The 17,304-nt window shown below is 41.2% G+C and overlaps 1 protein-coding gene and 1 long non-coding RNA gene across 2 annotated transcripts; one reads left to right on the plus strand and one right to left on the minus strand.

Annotated features, from left to right (window-relative positions):
* Window positions 1-1,524: 1,524 nt before the first annotated feature.
* fbxw5 (F-box and WD repeat domain containing 5) lies at window positions 1,525-12,991 on the minus strand. The gene is made up of 10 exons (XM_085358302.1): window positions 12,901-12,991; window positions 10,887-11,082; window positions 10,638-10,795; window positions 5,992-6,175; window positions 5,490-5,638; window positions 4,275-4,604; window positions 4,002-4,182; window positions 3,767-3,914; window positions 3,470-3,682; window positions 1,525-2,160 (listed from the first exon to the last, which is right to left on the minus strand). The coding sequence occupies exons 2-10, from the start codon at window positions 11,071-11,073 to the stop codon at window positions 1,887-1,889; spliced, it is 1,824 nt and encodes a 607-aa protein (XP_085214428.1). The 5' UTR covers window positions 11,074-11,082; window positions 12,901-12,991; the 3' UTR covers window positions 1,525-1,886.
* Window positions 12,992-14,416: 1,425 nt separating this feature from the next.
* Window positions 14,417-15,931, plus strand: LOC146629054 (uncharacterized). Its single transcript, XR_014906351.1, has 3 exons — window positions 14,417-14,507; window positions 15,465-15,554; window positions 15,643-15,931. It is a non-coding gene; the product is annotated as an uncharacterized LOC146629054 (long non-coding RNA).
* Window positions 15,932-17,304: the final 1,373 nt, after the last annotated feature.

The following is a 17,304-nucleotide window of genomic DNA, read 5'->3' on the forward strand; positions in this document are numbered from 1 at the left end:
TTTATACTTTCTGTCTGTTTCTGTGGAAGTGTTTTTAATCTGTTGTTTCTTGTCAACTTACCAAAAAAAGACTAATAAAATTAGTCAAAATATTTTTAAGCATTTCTAAACTGAATTTAATTTCAAGTAATAGGCGCCACTTGTGCAACCTGAAAGGTCCATGAAACTCATTATTGCTTTGCTTTGGGTAAAAGTCTGTGGCACTGGTACGCAACGTAAGTTACAACATGAAATCCACTGAATATCTTTATTACAGCATATTAATGTTTAAAAAAAAAAAAAAAAAAGAGTGATATTAAAAGTTACATGTGTGCCACATTAAAATAAAGATTAACACTGCCTTCTAATCCTTAAGGAGATACATTAGTTATTTATACACTACAGCACTGTTCAGCAGTCTGTGGACAAACTGGAGAACGGCGGCTTTCATTTAAAATCCACAGGACCAATTGGAGCTCGAGGTCGGGGTGTCAAACATAAGGCCTGAGGACCATAATGGGCCCGGCAAAGACTTCAATGGACGGCTTTGGAAAAGATTGCATAGATTTGGAAATTTTTACTGTATTTTCATAAGTTTTGCAGCTTTTTTGACTCACACAGACCTCCCCCATTCATACCACACCAAAGCAGTTAAGTAACAGATTCCTGTTTTTACACTATCAACCAAAAAAAACAAAAAAAAAAACGTGGGTCCACAGTTTAACAAAAGAGTAATTAACAAAACCTTTACGTTTTATAAATACAGGACAGTCTGGGCAACGTGCTACCACTTTTTCTGCAATTTTACACATTTATCATGTAGAAAAACGATCATGTAGTGTTGAATGTCAGGGATTAAATGTTTACTTAAATGTTTTTACTGGTCTGGTTCTCTTCAGATCAAAGTGGCCCGCAGCATAAAATGAATTTGACATCCCCGATTTAGGTAATTGCCTAAAAAGGCTCTACTTGTAAAGTTTCTTTCTCCAGAGGGGGGGACACAATATGTTGCTAAATAAGAAAAGCAAAATTAATTAACAAAATTCTGCAAAATAAAGGGTGCAGCGTTGTGATGCTAATGAATGAAAAGGGTTTAAATACATTTTTATATTATACAGATCCAATAAACACTCAGCTACACAAACAACTCTTCTTCACAGCCAGCGGTTCCTCTTATATTAAACTGCTCAGTAATTCTACATTTAATAGAATAGTGATGAATCATTTCCCGGGCACAGACAAAAAACAAACAAACAAACAAAACAAACAAACAAAAAAAGCAGACCGCATTAAATGCAGCTCAAACTCCTTTTCCCTTTTCGTTTTATACTCTTTTATAAAATCTTTGAGAAAAGCGTTTATGAGGAACTTTTAACTCGAGACGTCAATTGGATACAGCCGCTGATAGGAAAACGAACATTTCTCAGCTTATTCTCAGTTGCACTTTGCCCTAAAGGAGCAGGACCTTTGTATACATGTGTACGTCACATCCAGGAGTCCAAACTGTTCGGACGCAACTTTACTGATTTTTTTTTTAAAGAAAAAAAAAAAAAAAAAAAAAAAGGAGAACAACCATCTTTCAGGGGAGCAGTTTTTGGGCATCTGTGTTTAGGCGTCAGCTCTACACTCTCTACATCTCTACCTGTGTTAACGTTGCGTATCATTTCTGTCTGCAGTCAGTTCTGCTGGCACAACAGCGCCCCCTTGTGTCTGAGCCGCTATCGTTTCCTGTCAGCTGAATCAGTCACTGCTTTAGGTCACGACACCGTGAGCTCAAGCGAAAACAACAGACTGTGCCCACGCTGTACACATACATGGAGTGTGTATATATTCATACCACAAAGGGAAAAGATCAGACTTTCCTCACCATGCTTCCCCCTCCCGCTTCAAGTGTTTTCCAGCCTGACTCATGGTTTTCCGTTGATGCAGGAGTTCTTGCTGCGGCTCAGCCAGGACGGCAGGAGGCTGCGTGGTCTGGGCGGCCGGGCGGAGGCCTGCGCGAGGCGGATCATTCGCGGCGAACGCCACACCTTGATGGTGGAGTCGTCGCTGGCGGACAGCAGCAGCTCCTGGTCGGCGGGGCTGAACGCCACCGAGTTCACCACATCGTCGTGTGCCAGACGCGCCAGACAGATGTTGTAGTGACGGTCCCAGATGTAGCCGTGCTTGTCCTCGGCTCCACTACAGGTGGGAGATTGGAGGGTAAGTCAGAGCGGTTACCGAGCGTTTGATTTAGTGTGTAAACATTTGCAGTGAATATCAATTAAAACTGACAAACACATGAATACGTTTACTTTACTTTGAAATAGATCAAGGTAGTCCCCTGTGAAGCTGGAGCTGTGTGTGGTTACGCAGCGCTTTTACCTCATCAATGTTTCAATCAAATAAATCGTGAATAGTGAGTTTAACAAAACTGTGTTATACATATTTCTATTAAACCACAGAGTTCAGAATTTGAGTTATTCAGACATAAACATACAATCACAGCCCACAAACCCCTTAAAACAACAGCATATGATTATTAATATTTATCTATGAACACATTTTATTTCATTTATTTCATTTGTGTTTATCTACTAGGTTTTTTTTTTGTCTTTTATTTATTCTTCTGTACACCACTTTGGTCCATGTGGTTGGTTTCAAGTGCTTTACAAATAAACCTGCTATAGTATCGTGTAGTATGGTACAGTATGCGGTATCGTATTTCCCTAAAATGCAAAAGATCACCAGTTTGGGACTAGGAGGAGACACCAACCGAGTCTCAGTTGTGGGTTTCTATCTTGTGAGAAATCTGAAGCAAATCAAACTTGCTGATATATCGGCTGTGGATCTACATTTTGTCTTATAGTGATAATGGGTGTCACTTCACTGCATCTATGAACCTTTGGTCTACCTCTTTTCTTCCTGCCTGGCAACTCTTCAACATCTACTGTCCGTTATGCCCACCATCTCTCCTCCGTACATATCCAAACCAGCTCAATCCGAGCTGTCCCTCTATCCTTGTCACTCTCAACAAAAATCTTCACATGCCATGGGAAATATTTGTTTTTATATAAGTAGTGGGGGAATAATATGGACAGTAAGTGGAAAATCTCTTCATGACAGCACCCATCATACTGAACAGATTCTTCTCGGTTTCGAGGGAAGATTTTGTTTCTGCTTCATTATTTTCTTTTTGCTCAAACTCACGACTGACACGTCCTGAGTGTAAACCTTAACATCCGAAAGCAGCGTCTTCATTCAAACGAGCTGTCTGATTACTGTTTTAAATTCTGACACACCCCTGTTACTAGAAATAACGTCATGTACAACTGACACACTGTGACGCACTGTGCCAAAACGAAAAAAAGGGAATTTCTTACATCCTGAGCAGTGAAATGGTGAGCACGTTTACCCAACACTGCAGTATCGCTTCCTTTTCTGTTGCCCAGTGGAGAGTGGCTCAAGTGTGAAAAACTTCTGTGTCTGAGGAATAAAATAACAAACACACCTGGCAACAAAGTCTCTGCTGACGTCCAGGAAGATGAAGAAGCACTCATCGTTGGGTGTGAAAGCTCGATGAGCGCGCAGGCTTCTTCTCTCCTCTCTCAAACTCTTCAGGTCAATCACGTGCAGGTCGATCTCCTCGGCGATGGGGGGCGGAGACATGGGGTCTGAGATCACACATCCAGCTGGCCAAGCCCGGCTATTAACATACAGGTATCTGACCAATGACAGAGGAGAAGTGATGTTAAACTAAAAAGCTGATACAGGATCAAATAAGCTCAAATGTTTCTCATTTAATTACCTGTGGTCTGGAGAAAGGCCCATGCCAATGATGTGACCGTGGATATCAATAACATGATCCAGGGAATCAAAAAACTCGTCTGAACTTCGCTCTTCGCCGAGAACAGGACCCGAAGTGGTCATCTGTTCAGGCCTGATTCGCTTAATGCCTGGAAAGTGAAAAAGGAGCTTCCAGGTGAGAGAGGGTTGGCACAATTTTGAGAAAATATCGCAGCGTTGCTGAATAACTTTGTTACCTATCTGGTGAGGGGAGTATGTAAGGCTGCCGGTGGTGAAGAGTAAGTACGTTTTGTCTTCCTCCCCAGACTCGGACGGCTCAGTGAGGCTGGGGTCAGGGGGCTTCGTGTAGGCTCTGCCCATCAACTGAGCCACCTGGGTCTCAATCTCCAGCTCCTTCTGCCCCACGTTTTTTCGGCTCTGGGAGGAAGAAGGAAAGTGCAACAAAAGAAATTGAATTAAAAAAATGAAAAAGCTAAAAAAACAAAACAAAAGCCAAACAGATTCTTTACATGTATAACGTGCTCCAGTCCCGACATGGTCGGCTGAGGGAGACGGGGACTGGGGAGGCCGTGACTTCTCGCTCCCCTCTGGCACTCTTCCTCCTCTTCTTGCTCCTCTTCTTCCTCGCTACCGGACGTTGCCAAGTCAAAGAGGAGAGGCTGGTGGTGGTGCTGCCCCTTCTGCCTTCGGGCCTGAGACTGAGCTTCATAGTCCAACAGCAAGTCCGGGTTATCGTGCCGCCGACAGTGGGCCACCATCACCGTGCGAATGGTGCTGGCGTTGATGTTCTGGATCTTGAAAAGGCGCTTGACCACGTTGACGTTCTCCGATTCGATATCCTGTTGCAGGAAAGGAACGTTTATTTTTTGTTTTTCCCCTGGAAACCCACCGCTGCACATGCTCACATATATTCATAACCACGAGCTCCTCGATTTTATTGAATTTGCTGAATATACGCAAGATTTTAGAGATGTGTGAGTCTGTGCTCCAAAACAAGAGCAAACCCACAGAGCACTGCCATATTAAAATTAAATAGAAACAAATATGTTTACAGTCTGCTGCTTTGAAAAAAAGAAAACAAACCAAATTTCTCAGAGTTATTGAAAGAAACCAAATGGATTAATACCTCACCAACAGTCTTTGATACTGAAAAAGAAAAATAACACCACCTTTCTACTAATGTGTGGATGCAATCTTTGTTTTCTCAGCTGTTGGGAGGTTTTTCCGCTCACGGTCATGTAAGCACCTACTTGATAACACACAAGATCCTGTTTTCTAGATCCTCCTCCTCACTTTCATAACCTGAGCCTTTAGTTTCTCTGCCCCAAAACTTTGGGATATGCCTACACCGGATCTCCGGTACCATGTATTCAGAACCGTTCATTATGACATGGCCTTAGTCTACAATCTATTGATCAGTTTTTACAGTTTAGTGGTTTTATGTGTTTTATTATCATTTAAGCGTGTATATGTTTTTAATTTCATAGACTAATGTAAGCTGTCTTTGAGGGCTTTTCATGATCTCAAACGCATCTTACAATTAGTTGCTTTCTACCTGTGCAAACACACTCTAGTTAGACTCACATGTTGACAGTGAAAATAGGTTAAATCAGGGGAAACACACATTTTCCACTCGACTACACATATTGCTCATTTCCTCCTTTATGATAACTGCATGGCAGATTTTATAATAATAATATCAAGGCTACAGTCTATGGTCTCACCTGGAAGGCTTTATTGAGCCAGAGCACAGAGCAGGATGTCATGTTGCCTATCCAGTGCAGGTTTCCAGATATCAGGTGGGTCTCATTCAGCCAGCAGCCAAAGACATCATAGGGCTTGTTCCTGACCCGCGACAACAGCGTGTAATTTTCTGTAGCAACGCATCGAATGGGGAGAGCGTCACAGAGAACACATTAATGAACAAATGCAGCTTAGACTAGCACGTGACGTTTTAAATGACTTGTCAGTTCGATGAGTAACCCTGAGCATAACCTCATAGTTGGAGAGTTGGATAATGAAGTTGGGTGAAAGCTCTTACACCATAAAATGTGACCAAAAATGGCATTTAACATGGAAGTTCATTCAGAAATGTAATCATTAATCGCAAAATTTAAAAAAAAGTATTTTTTCCTTCTTTGAGCCTGAACTATGTAAATCAAATCAAGCTATTTAATGATGTTCATGAGGTTTCAAAAGCAATTTGGAGTATTTCATGGTTCCTACCTAGACTGATGACAGCGATTTCTCCTGATGACGAGTGGTGTGGTCCCAGGTAGACACCCGAGACGAGCAGCAGGCTGTCATCAGCGTTGAACTGGGAGAACTGGGTGTAGCCCCAGTTAAACTGCCGCATGCTGGAGCTGTGCACCAAGGAGATATTACCATCTGGCCGCTCAGTGTCCCATAGCTGCACACAGGAAGAGAGAAGATGTGAGAGAATGTGCAGGATGGATATTGATAAGACTTTAGAGAAACCAACGCCACATCCATGGCATCTGAGGAAGAGCCTCAGAAAGGAGAGACATCTAAGGCAAGAAGAGGGGTCCCTATTTGCCTCCAACTCTCTCAACAACACCAACGACCAGGACAAGGGACCACGACCTTCCCCAGTCCCCCAAACCCCTGACAGGCCATCACCCTCCTCCCCCTCCCTTTCTCCCTCCTCCCCACACCTGAAATTCACTGAGGAGATGATGGAGCGGGTCAATGCTGGGCTCAGATCTACCCCCCGTCCCAATCCCTTTTTGTCCCCCATAAACCCCCCACCAGAGCGGCCAAAGGTTCGCCATCGAGCCCCACCCTCAACAGAGCAATCGAAGTCACATTGCCCAGCCTCGCCCCCCTTAGTTCCTCTTCATGCCCTGTCTCCGCAGTCTGATGCGTGATGTGTGAAGGGTCCGGGCTGTGAGGATTATGGCAGTGATGACTTTTCCCAGGAGAAGCTGGGACCCTGTTTACTAGAAGGTTTTAAAATTTCTGTACTTTTAGGTGACAGGAGACATGTGGCCTGGTCAAAACACAGAGAGCTGCACTCTAAAAGATCTTTAAACATAGTAAACATACCTTGTGTGCCACAGACTGCTCCCAAACACGAGGGGACAAGTAATACCTCTAAAACACTTAAGTTGGCTTTATTAAACATTAGATCTCTAGCTGGGAAAACATTTTTAATTAATGATTTAATCACTGAGCACAGCCTTGATTTTATGTTTTTAACTGAAACTTGGTTGGACCAAAGTAACAGTGGAGCTGTTCTCATCGAGACGACCCCTCCTAACTACAGTTTTATCAGTGAGGTCAGGGCGAGCAGGAGAGGAGGAGGGGTTGCTGTCTTATTTAATGAATCATTTCAATGTAAGCAGCTATCTCCTGGAAGTTTTCAGTCTTTTGAATATGTGGCTTTACAGCTGAAGGCCCCATCCAAAGTTGTGTTTCTTAATGTTTACAGGCCTCCCAAATACTGCACAGACTTTTTTAATGACCTCAGTGAACTGCTGTCTGTGATCTGTGTTGATTTTGACTGTGTAATTATTGCTGGGGATTTTAACATTCATGTGGACAACCCTCAGGACAAAGGGACTAAAGACCTGAGTAACACTCTGGGCAACTTTGGGCTGACTCAGCATGTAACAGAGGCCACACATAATAGAGGACACACTCTTGACCTACTGATCTCCAAAGGCCTGAGCATTTCAAAGGTTACTGTGTCTGATGTGGGCCTGTCTGATCATTACTGTGTTTTCTTTGAAAGTGAAATCTCAGCCCACACAAATATATCAACAACAGTGATCACAAAACGGTGTATAACTGAACACAGTAGTGCAATTTTTAACCAGGTCTTCCCATTAACACCTGACCTGCCCAGAGGGTCAGTCAATGAGCTCGTCAATAGCTTCAATGCTAACATGTTAAATGTAATGGACACTATTGCTCCCATTAAGGTGAAGGTTATCTCTGGAAGGAAAAAGTCTCCATGGAGAAACTCCACACTGGTGAAAAATGAAAAAAGAGAGTGTAGGAAAGCTGAGCGCAGATGGAGAAAAACAAACCTCCAGGTTCATTATGACATCTATAAAGAGAAACTTCACAATTATAATTTACACCTGAGGAGTGCAAGGAGGTCCTACTTCTCTGACATCATCACTAAAAACAGCCATAATGCTCGGGTCTTATTTTCTACAGTTGACAGGCTAACAAACCCTCCTGTGTCAGTGGCAGCTGAACTTCATTCGACCATGGCCTGCAATGACTTTGCCAAATTCTTCACTGAAAAAATCCAAAAAATTAGACAAGCAATTGGTACATCAACAGCAGATCCAGGATATGTACTGTGTCCACCAAAAAACTGTTTAAACACCATGAAACAGTTTCAACCTATTAACAGCAAAGACCTGGAGGACATCTTAGGTAAACTGAACTCCTCCTCCTGCTGTTTAGATGTCCTGCCAACAAGTTTTTTCAAAAAGGTCTCAAAGACTTTAGAGTCAGACCTGTTACAGATCGTCAACTTTTCTTTATTATCAGGTGTGTTTCCAGAATCACTAAAAACTGCTGTAATCAAACCTATACTGAAAAAGGACAATCTTGACAAGACACAAATGAACAACTACAGGCCGATCTCAAATCTCCCATTTTTAAGTAAGATCATTGAAAAAGCAGTTTCTCAACAGCTCAGTTACTTCTTAAAACAGAATAATTGCTACGATGCCTTCCAGTCAGGTTTTAGACAGAACCACAGCACTGAAACCGCTCTGACCAAAGTGTTTAATGACATATGTCTGAATACAGACAGTGGAAAAATGTCAGTCTTAGTTTTACTGGATCTCAGTGCAGCATTTGATACAGTTGACCACAACATATTACTCAAACGACTGGAGAACTGGACAGGTCTTTCAGGAACTGTACTAAACTGGTTCAAAACATACGTAGAAAACAGGAAATACTTTGTATCAATAGGTAACTTCACATCTGAGCAGACAAGTATCACATGTGGAGTTCCCCAAGGTTCCATCTTGGGACCCCTTCTGTTTAACATCTACATGCTCCCACTGGCACAGATTATAAACAACAACAAAATAAACTATCACAGCTATGCAGATGACACACAAATATATATCACAATGTCACCAGGAGACCGAGGCCCTGTACAGGCTCTTGGTAAATGCATTGAGGAAATCAATGACTGGTTGTGCCACAATTTTCTCCAGCTAAACAAAAACAAAACTGAGGTAATAGTCTTTGGCGCCAAAGAAAAACGATTACAGGTCACCAGAGAACTTCAATCTATACATCTTAAAACCACAAACCAGGCGAGAAATTTGGGTGTAGTGATGGATGCAGACCTAAACTTAGAAAAACACATTAAGACAATAACAAAGTCAGCTTACTATCACCTCAAGAATATATCAAGGATAAAAGATCTGATGTCTCAACAGGACCTGGAAAAACTAGTCCATGCATTCATCTTTAGTAGGCTTGATTACTGTAAGAGCATCTTTACAGGTCTACCTAAAAAATCAGTCAGACAACTACAGCTCATTCAGAACTCTGCTGCTCGAGTCCTCACTAAGACCAAAAAAGTGGACCACATCAGTCCAGCTCTGAGGTCTTTACACTGGCTGCCTGTCCGTCAGAGGATAGACTTTAAAGTTCTGATGCTGGCCTATAAAGCTCTGAATGGTTTAGGACCAAAATACATCAATGACCTCCTGACCCAGTATGAACCATCCAGATCCCTCAGGTCATCTGGATCCGGTCTTTTATCAGTTCCCAGAGTCAGAACCAGACACGGAGAAGCTGCATTCAGCTTTTATGCTCCTTATATCTGGAACAAACTCCCAGAAAGCCTCAGATCAGCTGAAACACTCAGTTTATTTAAATCCAGGTTGAAGACTCACCTGTTCTCAGCTGCATTTGAATAAAGCACCAAATCCACACTTTAAGCTTAAATTTCAAAACTTACATTTAACTACTGATTTTATCTACTGTTCTGATTTTATATACTGTTGTTTGTTTGTTAATTAGTTAGTTTGTTTGCTTGTTTTAATCAATTTTAAATCATGCTTTTTATTTGTTCTTGTTTCTAATGTCTCTGTAAAGCACTTTGAATCACCTTGTTGTTGAATTGTGCTATACAAATAAACTTGCCTTGCCTTGCCACTATCGGTTTTGCTCACAGGGCTGAATATTTAGCAAGTCCCTCGTCTATTCTTGGTAATATTCTGTGAGAAATAAAAAATGGCCTATGCAAGCTTTCAGCATCACCATTTCTATAAAAACTTCTTAGAGCACGAAACTTTTTGACACTACTCATCATTTTCCTTGAACCACTGCAGTCACAGATGAGACTGATCACTGTTAGACAAATAAATAAAAACCAACATAATTTTTTTTCTAATTAATCACGACTCTACGAAAAGTATTTAACCAAAAAATAGAAATATTTTGTCCCAGAAAGTTGACTCTGTTCATCTGGATGAAGCGTTTTCAGTGGGAAGCGCTGGATGATTGAGCAGGAATCATGACTAACTCTCCACTACACTTCTATTCGTCCTCTCAACACTGTATTTTTTTCTTTGCGTGATGGTATTGAGTACTTCAGTTGTGCCATTGGTTGTCCACTAATTTCCGCGAGCACTGCTGCATACTTTGCACTTTATGGCCTGGAGTAATACTCACTATGTATTTGGACAGCAAGACATTGCTGCACAGGTAGTCAGACATTTTTCCCTTACTCTGTTTGCACTGTTTGTGCAAGTTGCCACTGATCTTCTACAACAACCCCCCCAGATGAGTAAAATACCTAAAATTGAGTAAAAGTGTCCCCTTGTCCTCCATAGACAATAAGAAACCTCAGCAGCATATCTTACCTTAACAGTACAGTCTTTTGAGCAGGAGGAGAAGCGGTGACCCCGATGAGAGAAAGCCAGGTGAAGGACTTGGTCGGTGTGCTCTCTCAGAGTTTGAACCTCCACACAGGGGATGCAGTCAAACAGACGCTTGAACTCCCTGTACCACGATACAGCCGCTGCACACAGGCAGGTTTTGGAATTAATGAGAGAACATTTCAGCAGTAACTAAATTCCTCTCAGAAACAAATAAATAATAAAGATATTTACCAGGGTGCCGGGGTACCAAGCGGGGAATGCGGTAGTAGCTGTAGAACAGCTCCCTCCACAGGAACTCATCTCTGGAGACAGCCAGCCACTGTCGGCAGGTCAGACCAGCTCTCAGCACAGCATCATGGGGCAGACGCAGAAAGATCTCCAACACCAGGCTGTCCGGCAGAACTGGGCCACACTCCATCCTAACATCCTGAGTAACACGCACACACGGGTATAGTATAGTGCTGTGCAAAGGTTTCAGGCACAAAGTATAAAAGAGCCAACTTTTTATGAAGCTTTTTGGTTTTGTGTTTGAGCAGTCTGTGTCTGCATTCAGGTTAAAAAAAAAATAAAATCTGCTAGGATACCAAAATAGGGAACTCATTTGTCGATGTGCATCTTGAAATCATCAAAACAGGAAGTCTTGTCTCAGATATCTCTGGCCCGGAAATATTGACCATTGTCTCCAGAGGGAAAAATTAGCTGATGGATTCCCGGACTGCTACATATTAGGTGATGATGATTAATTAGTCCCTGTTGTTGTTAGAAAAATTAGCAGCAATATTATATCTCAGGGTTTCATCTGAATATAAGCCATTCTCTGACTAATAGCAAAGAGGTTTTGGCCAGAGAAAAACCACAAGGACAATGATTAAAAAAATAAATTTTTAAGCACTTTAAATGAGGTTTGTGGAGTATTTCCCAAGAGGTAAGAGATGGGGGTACACCCTCAACAGTCTACACGTCCGTAAAGTAAACTTAAAATATATTTTTGATCATTAAATGGTCAGAAATGGCAGGAAAATGTACAGAATTGCAACTTTATCTTGACCAATCACGCTTATCTATGTGGTCTAACTCCAAAAGCCCATTTTAAGCCAGGAAGGAAACTGGACAGTTTCTGTGAGCTTCTTTCAACTCCAAATTAAAGCTGTCCAAACAAATATTTTTATGACTGCACATTTATAATCCTTTTTATGTTATCCATGTGAGTATATTGCATTTTATATTCTATTTGCTGCATTTTGGTTGAGAGTCAACCAAGGATAAAAAACCTCATTCACTGCTTTATAAAACACACAATGTAAAATAAAGACATCACTCAGGCTCCATGAGATTAACTCCTATTCTGACTCCAGTCAGTTGAGATATGACTGAAATTCTATTTTTATTATTTATTGCACGAGCTATAAAGAACAAATACAGATCCAGCTTCTAGCATTAGCGTTTTCTGTTCATTTCAGCTCAATTATAATGAAAATTTCAGCTACACTTTTAAAATAAAATAACCAGTCAGGGTGCTGCATATTTTTGTGGCTCCACCATTAATGAGATTATCTGAAGCCAGACAGCTGTTGACAGCTGTTGCAGCGCAAAGACAGCGGCCCATTAAAGACATCATCGTGATGTCAGTGAACCTACGACCTGCCCTCTTCCTTAAAACCTGCTTTATTTGCAGAATTTTGAAAGGAAGGGGGAGCTGACATGTCGAGTCCTCTTCACAGCAGCTGGAACAGGGCCATGTTAGCGTGGCATTTCCTTACATCACAAAAGTGCAAAACGGAAAATTTTACGTGAACTGAGTTTTTAAAAATGTGATCGACACCCTCTCCAACTTTGGAGTAAACGTCCCCAGCTCTTCCGTGAGGGACCGTCGTGAAACGATGACCTAACATGGACATTTTATGTCGGGTACTATGTTTACAGTGAAATCAAACCAGTCTAGCCTTCCTCCTCACAAACCGGACATCTGTAGAAATACGTTGTAAGTAATAAACGTTTGTATTTGTTTGCCAGTCTAAATTGGAAAAGAGTTTCGTTTTCAGCTACTGCAGAAGACTATGTAGCTAGCTTTAAGCGAGCTAACTTATTAAGAATGCAGCTAGCTGTTAGCTGACATTTGTTTTCAACTTTTAGCTGCGCCCGGCAACACTCAATATTGACTGCTAGCTGCTAATTTTACAACTAAAAGCTTTCGTTGACTAATTTAAAGAGCCTCGCTTCATACAGGTTTAATGACACAACCCACCTGCTGGATCAGAGTATGTTGGAGAGAAAAATCCAACGGCTAGCCAGCGCTAAACGCTAGCCACAGAAAATGACAACAATCCTGCAGCAGCTACGAGACGGACAGACGCTACTAATAGATGGCAGAATAATCGATACACACACAGAGGAACTTTAACGTATGCAGTCCGACAGAAGAGTTCGGAAAAATTGATTTAAAAGTCAAAAGTAAAGATAAAGAATAAATGTTGTGTCATATTGAGATTACTAAAGCAACTCTATTTTATTTAACTGCATAATCGTTTTCTTCTTCTTTCAGCTTCTCCCTTTAGGGGTCGCCACAGCTGATCATCTGCATCACTCTAGTATCCTGTTATGTCACACCAAACCTCTGTATGTTCTCCTTCTGTGGTCGTCCTCTTTTGTTTGGCAGCTTCATCATTAACATCCTCTGCACATGTCAGCCTTGTCTTTCTAATTGTGTCTCCAAACCCCCCAACCCGCTGAGATACTCCTCTAATCTTAACATCTCAGGTCTCACTGTCATCTTGTAAGCCTTTGCTTGCTGCTATCTATCAGTCACAAGTCAACCCTGACACTCGTCTCCACCCACCTCCACCTTTTGTCTTCACCACTGTCTCCTGCTCATTCGCACACATGTATTCGGTTTTGCTTCGACTGACTTTTATTCCTCTTCTCTCCAGAGGACACCTTCACCTTTCCATGCTCTCTTCCATCTGCTGTGACCGTTCATCAACTCCTCAAAGTCCTCCTTCCACCTTCCTGACACACACTTTTCTCTCTTTCTTTCTTTAATCACGCAAAGCTGCTGCTAATCCTTTCCAGCTCGATCCCTCTGTCTAACCAATCGATGCAAAATCTTTTGTCTCCTTCCTTAAGACATAAAAGTAACTTCAACAAAGTTAACTCGGCCTGTTCAGCATTTACACTTAGGATATTTTATGACTCATATCATCATCATCATCATCTCCAACTCTGAATTTGATATGTTTAGTTAGATGAGAGACAGAGAAGAAAACTCAGTTTCTGCCAATAGATATAACACTTTTTTTGGGTAGTTTTTTACTCTTGTTTATGTTTTTTTTTATGTAAAGTGATGCAACACACACAAACAGACATACACAAATAATGTGATTGTTTTGATGAATGCAAAAAGAGAAATGCAAAAAGAAAACTCATAAAAGAAACTGTTCACTTTATTTCTCCAACATTGTTTCAGCTCTAAGATTTATGTTGACATGGTGACGTTGGATGGAAAATTAAGAAAAAGCTGATGGAAAACTTTTTTCATATGTGTGTAAAAATATACACCACCCCTATAAAAAGCCATTTTATTAGCATCAGTAAATTATCTCATTTTCTTTTCTTGCCCATGAAGTAAGCAGACAATGGAGAAATGAAGGGCAGTAACAGGAGTGGTGGCTCGTGGTAAACTGACACCCCAGTTGTGTACTGAAGCCTGTGTGACTGAAAAATAGCTGAGTCATTAGGTTGGCACTGTCGCTGCACATATAACACTGACTACTGACCAGCTACACAAGATCTGACACAAGACTGACCGGTGAAGAAAACACTGACGTGGAGCCATGCTGTGACTGATATGTTCTGGTAAGATTTTAAATTTCCCTAGATTTTTTCCTAAAGTTTTAAACATAAAGATTTATTAATGAATATATTTATTAATTAAATAATGTGAGTAATGCATTTATTTTTGTTTAGATAAGCAACATTTTCACCGCTTTTTTTTATGTTTTATTTTTTTAATGAAATAAAGATGTAAAACATAGACATGCATCCTGGGTGAATGTGTTAATGGCATATGTCAATGGAGCTTGCAAAGGAAAGCGTCTGGACTTCTTTAAGTTGCTTGAAGACGTTTCACCTCTCATCCGAGAAGCTTCTTCAGTTCTAAGGTCAAATGGTGGAGAGTCCCAGATATAAACCTAGTGGGAGTTTCCCCCCACAGAGGGACAAAAGGACCCCCTGATGATCCTCTAATCGCCTGAGCCAATGGTCAGTGGTCAATGGTAACTTTATGTGTGAAACTGGGTGTGGGTCCCAATCAGCCAGAGTTTCGGGTGTGTTCATTGTGAAACCTGGCCCCACCTTATGCGAATTCCTGAGATCAGATGGCCCAGGATGTGAGTGGGCGTTAAGGCGTCTGGGGAGGGATCTCAAAACTGGATTATAGATGGCAGAGAGTTGGTGTCGTAAACCCCCGCCTCTGTTCAAAGATGGTCGCTCACAGTGGACATAGATGGCTTCTTTCACTCCTCTTTCAAACCATCTGTCCTCTCTGTCCAAAATGTGAACATTGGCATCCTCGAAAGAGTGTCCTTTATCTTTTTCTTCAAGCAACTTAAAGAAGTCCAGACGCTTTTCTTTGCAAACTCCTTTGACTACGATGACCTGGATGACTGAGAACCTTCACAGACATATTGCTGTTAATGGCATATGTTACACCTGATAGGGATCAGTTTACCTGCTGCACCATTATCTCAGCAGAAGAGGCTAGGCTAATGCTGCAACAGATAACAGACAGATAAAGTTTCTGTCTTTATTTAGCGCTGCACAATGTGGCTGCCTGGGTCGTGTCTTGCTGTTGCTCCTCAGCAAAGGACGGGACATCATCAGGAGAGGCATACAAGTGTAAAGGTGTTCATCATTGGGTAACATGGTATCATTTCAGAACAATAATCTGCAGAGTTGTCCTAAACATGCTGTTACTTACCTCGTTCTCCAGGAAAGCAAGTGTGGACAGTGTCTGATGATGCAGCGACATCCAGTCAAAAGCCTTCCTAATTCCTCTCAGCGGTGCGGAGAGGAACGACAGCCACATTTTCTCCACCCGGACACCCTGCAAAGTGTTTAATCTCCGCTCTGGTCTGACTTTGTGTTGCTCTGTGCTTGTTATAATGATGACTTATCTAAAAACTCCTGTTTGGGAAGCTGGATAATGTCTGACAGCTGACAAATACAGCAGCATCAGTCAGGTCATCATGTCACATCATGACTTTAACCAATAAAGAGTTGTGCAGGATGTTTCATTTTGTATTTCCTGGTGTGTTTCCAGTAAAGTAGTGATTTCTAGTATTTGTCAAAAAAAAAAAAAAAAAAAAACGAAAAGAAAAGAAAAGAAAAGAAGAAAGACGATTGCTCGTACAAAGTGAGGCTGCAATCAGTTTTCAGTAAAGTGACTTTTATTTATCGAGCTAAAAAGTGTCACTGACATAAAAATTGTCTTTTTCTAGAGAGATCTGGCCAAGAGTGGGGTAGAAAATGCAACAAATATAAAATAACAGTCGTATAAAAATATCTGAAGTGGCCAAAAAGAACTGGACTGGTTATAATAGAGAGCACACAGGAGTTACAGTAACAGAGAATCATATAACCCCTACAGTCTATTTACCAATATGAGCAAAGATAGCACATAAAAACACACAAAATGACCTTTTTGTGAAACCATCTCTTCTCTCTAGTGTCTCTGGCGCCATCCTGTGGAAGAAACTACTGTTTCAGGCTGTAGGACTTGTTGGGGATCAGTCTGCTGAGCGTGCAGGATTATAAAAATATTTCCAAGGTTTATGAAAACACCATGGCAACACAGGAAATATGCACTAATCATAAAAACACGCCAACTACTTGTTAATGGGATTACACCAAATATGTTAAAGTATCCATGCCGGTCAGTACTTTAATACTGTACACTGCATATTAACTTTTTATTGTTAAAATTCAGCACCTCATCTTCTGATAACTGACCATGATGAGGCAAATGATCAATAGTGGGTTATCGACACTCTTAAGGGACAACTTCCACTGGGGATTAAACACCAGGGGCTCTCCACCATTTGGTTTTAGAATTGAAAAAGCTTCTTGGCTGAGAGGTGAAACGTCTTCAAGAAACTGGAAGAACTCCAGTCGCTCCTTAGATGCCCATCTAACTACTTATAATAATGGTTATGATGCAAAGATTATTACAAGTCCAGGCCAAAAATGATGAGCCAATGAGCTAGAGAAGTATCTACGTTTTTGAACATTATGTTTCATCCCTTTTTGCCTCCATTTATATGTATTTTTTAAAAAAAAAAACATATGGGCAACAAACACTCCGAAACCCAGAGACACAGACACAGCCAAAAAAGCTTAATCCTGAGGCACACGCACCATTTCAGAAGAACAACTTCACTGATTTAATTCACTAAATTCTTCTCCTGCATGCTGACGATAGGGAGAGGACTCAAACCAATATCATTTATTCTATGTTTCTATTTTATATGTTGACTTTCCTTTAAATATTTGGAGCTGTTGTGGAAAGTAAAGAAAGAATCTAACTGTCCAAGGAAACATGATGCTTTTACATATGATAATAAAACTTGGGCATATGGTTAATGATGAACTAATG

The sequence above is a fragment of the Diplotaxodon limnothrissa genome, linkage group LG7, assembly GCF_057381915.1.
Source record: "Diplotaxodon limnothrissa isolate DT_005_m linkage group LG7, D_limnothrissa_male_GT1.1, whole genome shotgun sequence".
NCBI lineage: Eukaryota > Metazoa > Chordata > Actinopteri > Cichliformes > Cichlidae > Diplotaxodon > Diplotaxodon limnothrissa.

Excerpts from the sequence above, each read along its gene's own strand:
- fbxw5 (XM_085358302.1), bottom strand. The coding sequence starts at position 11,073 with ATGGAGTGTGGCCCAGTTCTGCCGGACAGCCTGGTGTTGGAGATCTTT. Across the intron at positions 10,796-10,886 it reads CTTGGTACCCCGGCACCCTG|CGGCTGTATCGTGGTACAGG; the intron begins GTAAATATCTTT and ends GCCTGTGTGCAG. Across the intron at positions 4,183-4,274 it reads GACTGGAGCACGTTATACAT|AGCCGAAAAAACGTGGGGCA; the intron begins GTAAAGAATCTG and ends TCTTCCTCCCAG.